Source organism: Hipposideros armiger, unplaced genomic scaffold (assembly GCF_001890085.2).
Source record: "Hipposideros armiger isolate ML-2016 unplaced genomic scaffold, ASM189008v1 scaffold_180, whole genome shotgun sequence".
In the NCBI taxonomy this organism is placed as follows: domain Eukaryota; kingdom Metazoa; phylum Chordata; class Mammalia; order Chiroptera; family Hipposideridae; genus Hipposideros; species Hipposideros armiger.
The window spans coordinates 347,823-353,822 of record NW_017731530.1 but is presented as its reverse complement, the minus strand read 5'-3'; the positions used below and the strand labels follow the sequence as shown (position 1 = coordinate 353,822).

Here is a 6,000-nt window from a genome sequence, read left to right as displayed (position 1 = left end):
GACTGATCTGCCTCACCCAGGAAGAGCGCAATAATAATACCAACACGGGCCAGTGAAGGGACGTCCTCCACAACTAGACTGAAGAACAAAAGGACAGCAACTTGTCTGGTCCCCTTCCTCGATTCCCCAACACTGTTCCCCTCCCCCAATTCCCCAATAAAATCTTAAATAAAAAAAAAATCAGGAGGGGATATTCCAGCTGTAGAGGCCACCCATGAGGAGCAGGGGGTCCCAGCCCCACAACAGGGTCCCTAGCTCAGGGTTCCAGTGCGAGGAAAAAAAGTCTCCTAACTTTTGGCTTTGAAAACCAACAGAGAGGAGTAACAGAAAGAAATGAGAGAGAGCAAGGAACTGAAAACCTATTTGAGGAAGTAATGATGGAAAACTTCCCTAATCTGGTGAAGGAAATAGACATACAAGCCCAGGAAGTGCAGAGAGTCCCAAAAAGTCCCAAAGATGAACCCAAAGAGGCCCACGCCAAGACACATCATAATTAAAATGCCAAAGGTTAAAGAGAAAGAGAGTCTTAAAAGCAGCAAGAGAAAAGCAGTTAGTTACCCATAAAGGAGCTTCTATCAGACTGTTAGCTGATGTCTCAACAAAAACTTTGCAGGCCAGAAGGGATTAGCATGAAATATGCACCAGTGATGAAAAGCAACGACCTACAACCAAGATTAATTTATCCAGCAAAGCTATCATTTAGAATAAAAAAACTTCCCAGATAAAGAGCTTCCCAGACAAGAAAAAGCTAAAGGAATTCATTACTACCAAACCAGTATTATAAGAAATGTTAAAGGGACTTCTTTAAGAAGATGAAAAACATATCAAAACTATTAATAATAAATGGCAAAAACTAGATATCTATCAACAATTACTTTAAATGTAAGTAAATTAAATGCTCCAATCAAAGGACACAGGATGGCTGAATGAATAAGAAAACAAAACCCTAATATATGTTGTCTACAAGAGACTCACTTCAGATCGAAAGTCATACACAGACTGAAAGTGAAAGGATGTTAATCCCTATCAAGTAATCCCTACCAAGATTTCAATGGCATATTTTTTACAAAAGAAAAAAAATCCTAAAATTCATTTGGAGCCACAAAAGACCCTGAATAGTCAAAGCAATCCTGAGAAAGCACAATAAAGCTGAATGTATCACACTTTGATTTCAAACTATATTACAAAGCTATAGTAATCAAGATATTGGGTTGTTGGAAAAGTCATGATGCATTTTTGCAACAAAAAACATAGAAAAAATACGTCATGACTTTTCCGACAACCCAATAGTATGATATTGGCATAAACACACATATGTAACTATGTGAGGTAATGGATGTGTCAACTAAACTCACTGTGGTAATCATTTCACAACATATACATATATCAAATCATTATGTTGTATACCTTAAACTTATATGTCAATTATATTTTAATAAAGATGGGGAAAAAAACAAAGCTTAGAAAGGTAGAAAGTACTTTAATCTGAAAAATTTTGAATGAAAACTTCATAAATGACATCTAAGAAAAAAACTTAAAGGAATGCTCTAAATTTTTCTGAATCATTTAACTTAAGTATTTAAGATGGATATCTGAAAATCTCCATCATCAAGTAGTTTTCATCTTTTACTGCAAAAGCTATAAAATAGTCAAAAGTATTTTCATTTATATGTAAGTAGTAAAATTATTCTTACCTATATAAAAAAAGATCTTTGGCAAGTCGCTTAGGTCCAATGATTTTGAAAATAATTTCATATGTTTCAAGTGCCTTCCGATGAACTCCACCTGGTAATGCTGGATGTAGACACTGAGCTAGGCGTTTGCCTATTGTCAGCTTTTTGGGTACTACTTGGTACTTTGCATTATTTTGTAAAACCTTGAAGAAAACATTTTAATTCAGTTGAGAAAAAATATTACATTTCATATTATTTACACTTTCTAACACAGTATTATCAAAAATCCTTCTAGAACTTCTTTATACTTTAAAAAAATTAGAGCAGAGACCAAAGAACTTTCATTTTTGTCAGTTACATCTATCAAGGTATATCATATTTGAAATTAAAACCGAGGATTCTAAAAAATACTGAATTTGTTTTTAAAAAAAATCTACAGAATGTTAAAAGAAATGTTTTTATGAAAAATAATATTTTTTAACACAAATTTATTTAGAGTAGATTTTTATAAAACTTTAATGTTAATCAGCTTTCAATTTATTTTTATACACTGTAATATATTAAGAAAACTGGATCTCAACATAGATAGGTATATATAGTAGGAAAAAGGCAACTACTGCTTTGGTGTATCATATAGCAAGTAATTCCTAATACTTATAAGAATCTACATGAGATTATATGATTGTCCATTTATTTTTACTAACTTAATTTCTCAACTGCACCAAATACATTTTGCTTTATATATTCGACCATAACACAGTCAGGACAGAATTTGTAGAAGAAGATTCCATTTTACAAACCACCCCAAGGAGGCTAGTTATTTAAGTAACATAGAAGAACTTACAAATGTAGTTCTTCAAATTATTCTGATAAAGAGCTGATACATTATAAAATGTACACTCAGAATGAGAACAGAATAATATACTAGAATTGAGTTCAGAAGAAATACACAGAGTTCTTTATTTACAAAATAAAGAACTGAAGTTAAAATACATAAAATGACCTGCCAAAGCAGTAGAGCAGAAGAGTCAGCACCAGATCTCTCAGTTCATAAAAAAAAGTGGAGGCTCTAAATGAGGTCCACTTAAATATAACATTTTCACTGTTCTTCCCACTATAGGCCTTTTTTCAGTTTTAAATTGAATGTAATAAATAGTAAATCAAATTAGATCTGTAAATGAAAAACAAAGAATACAGTTATGAAAACATTTATTTTGTTTTTAAACAAGCTGCCTTCGATTTCTGGAATTAATTTAAATTTTGGACATAGGAGCAGAGGCAATATTTATGTATAGTTTTTAAAAATTAGGGTTATTACCAGAAGTACCTCTGTATTAGAAAATTGAATGACATATAACATAAAATGCTTCAATAAAAAATTCTATTAATATGAAATAATAAAAAAAATATAGGACCATTTTCTAAAAGCATTTCCGAGTTGGAAAACTTACATAAATGAGCTGAAAATTTAGCAAAATATATTTAGACTATCTTCAACAAATATATACATACAAATATGTAAAAACATACATACGTATATATAAATATAAATATAAAATTCTTACCTTATTTCACTGATTTTAGGTAAGTTTCATCAATGACTTTAATATCCTACTTTGTGTTATCTGAATACAATAAAATCTGTTTTCATGAATATTGATTAACTATAAAAACTAACTATATGCGTAATTAAGCAAAATAATTTCCACAATTTCAAATTGCTTTTAAACATAGTTCCTAGTAAGTCTTCAGAGGCTCTTCATAACAAGAAAGAACCTAACCACCTTTAAGCAAACACATACTTTTGAATGCAATTTCTTAGGGATGTTGTGAAAAATCTGAGAATTTGTCAAACCTCAAATTATAAATGTTAGAAGTTAACATGTCAAACATAAGTTTGTGCATATAATTTTAAAATAAATCTTTGGTACATTGAAAACTAAAGGTTTTCTTTTTAAGATATCAAAGTAATTATCCATAATATCAGGTTGAAAACTAGTGTCCGTGGTATGTATTTTAAGACAAATTTCTTTCCTAGTAATTGTATATTAAGTTGTTTGATGTTAAAATAATCATTGGAAGAGCTCTCCTTTTCTATCTGCTGCCCTGGACCACTTAGTTAGAAGCATTCCTATTCAATAACAACTTTTTTTTTTTTTAATCCAAAAAATTCCCCAAAAAACCTGTGGTTGTGAGAAAAATTTGATTTAAGAAAAAAAAAAGGGTGAAAATTTAAAACTAAGAGTTGATCAATGATGGCACCATAATTATAGTGGATAAAAACCACACATGTCAAAAAAGATCATTCAAGGCTAAGCTCTTTGTAACTGCTTGTCACTTTTATATTCAGTACAGTACTTTTTGCATCTAAGGCTTGCCTGGATATAAAATGTCTCCTAATTGCTACATATTTGGAAAGGACATATTATTGTAGTTACTGCTTTCCATTTGCAGGTTTTGTTGCCAAGAACTCCAGAACCATATCTGATGCTCAATTACAGAAACTTTTTAGTCCTCACTGTTACCATATTTGCTTCTTAGTCTTGTGTTTTTATAGGTAATGATGATAATTATAATTTTCAAACACTGTTATTGTTTTGGCCTTAAAAATATGTCTGACTACATAGGCATACAATGTGTGAAGTAAAATAGCATTAACAAAGTAATTCTGAGATTTAGTTATATTTTCAAAATTTTTACTTCAAGATTTAGAGAAATCTAACAAATATAGACAGATGTCTGATTTTTACTACTTTTTATGAAATGGATAAGACTGACATACCTTATTGAGTTTTCCAAGTGCCGATATCAAATCTGCCCATTCACTGGAGTATTCAAAGTTCTTTAGTGCTTTGTCAATTGCAGCTACATAGTTTCTGTATTTTGAGTCACTCAATAATTCCAGCTCTTCTGTGTTCATCCTCCCACTGCGTCCCACTAGAGACCAGCTCCAAAATCATGTAAAATCATTACCTACAAGAGTTTTGCAGGAGGAACCAAAGTTACAAAGTATTAAAATGGGTGCAGATGCTCTTGCTACAGAGTTAATGACTAACTTTAAAATGTTTCTTGAGATGGAAGTAGTTAACACTCTGGTCGGCTAGTATTCAGTGTCATGGAAGTATTCAAAGATAACTACGCTGTTCCTTCCTAGGAACTGGAAAATGGCTGTAAGAATTTAGGGATATAAAAGAGTAGGGAATATTCTGGTACTTATTTCAATTTAGAGATTGCTATTTCTCTGCCATATATGCTAATATAACATTTCTGATATACATACCCCTCCACATTGTTTTGATCCTAAAATACACTAAGACTGGTTAGACTGTAAACATCAAGCACATGCCAAAAAAACCCCAAAAGAACAAAAAAACAAAACCTTACTTCCCACTAGATACAATAATGAAACATTTAATGTAACTACGGAACTTGAAAATACAAAAATAAATAAATTAAAATTCTAATTTGTTTTTTGTTAAAGTGATGCAGGTTAAGTCAACATGACACTTAAAATCATTCTTTCAGGAGCTGAGCTGTTAATACATAGATTTTCTGACTTAATCTATAGTCCACTTGACAATTTAGCTGCTATTCTTTCAAACTTACAACTTTGATAAACTGCACCTGAATTGTCATAAAACATGATACATGAGTGTTTCATCACACGCAAATAGAAAAATAAAACAAAATAACTTTTTTTTGAAAAAGCCATAGATTTCTCTAGGGAAATTAGGCCCTATGAAAATTATCAGGTAATACAGATTTATGGCTTCATACTTTATAGTGTAAAAAGGTAAAATTTAAATAAGAAATGAGACAGTCCATCAGACCATCTGAATTGTAAAGTTTTGTTTAAATGGTTATAAAAAATGAGTAGACCTAATTTCAGAATACCTACGTGAAGAAGAGAACTTGGATGGTTTGCTTATCACTAGCTGTGCTCTCCCCTTCTTTCCCTCTGTTGCCATGAAAGGTAGAGGGAGGGCTGACAAGCGAGAAACATTCAGTTTTATCCAGTTCTAAAGATATATCTGGCAACTGTCCAAGTGTTTTATCGCATTCCAAGATATAAATGAATAAATTATTTAAGGCACCATGCAACGTGGGATGGTGGAACACTACATGTTGATTATGAAAGACACAATACCTTAAAAATGCTATATATAAAGTATAGTCTCTTTACAAACGTTTTTAAATATAAAAATTTATCATTCAGTAATTGTTAACATCTAACAAATGAATGTGACAATTATTAACAAATCTATTTCATTTTCCTCAAAAGTTTTGGGTTTCAATGTTAACACTTTCACTAAATAATTGTTAGCAA

At 31.2% G+C, this 6,000-nt stretch overlaps 1 protein-coding gene across 1 annotated transcript in view; it reads right to left on the bottom strand.

Moving 5' to 3' along the window:
• DOP1A (DOP1 leucine zipper like protein A) overlaps window positions 1-6,000 on the bottom strand; it is a 92,011-nt gene that overhangs the window by 73,925 nt on the left and 12,086 nt on the right. The window contains exons 3-5 of the mRNA XM_019652491.1: window positions 4,456-4,646; window positions 1,695-1,876; window positions 615-620 (exon numbers count right to left, since the gene is read on the bottom strand). Of these exons, the coding sequence (XP_019508036.1) occupies window positions 615-620; window positions 1,695-1,876; window positions 4,456-4,593 (326 nt within the window). The 5' untranslated portion in view covers window positions 4,594-4,646. The remainder of the gene's footprint in view (window positions 1-614; window positions 621-1,694; window positions 1,877-4,455; window positions 4,647-6,000) is intronic.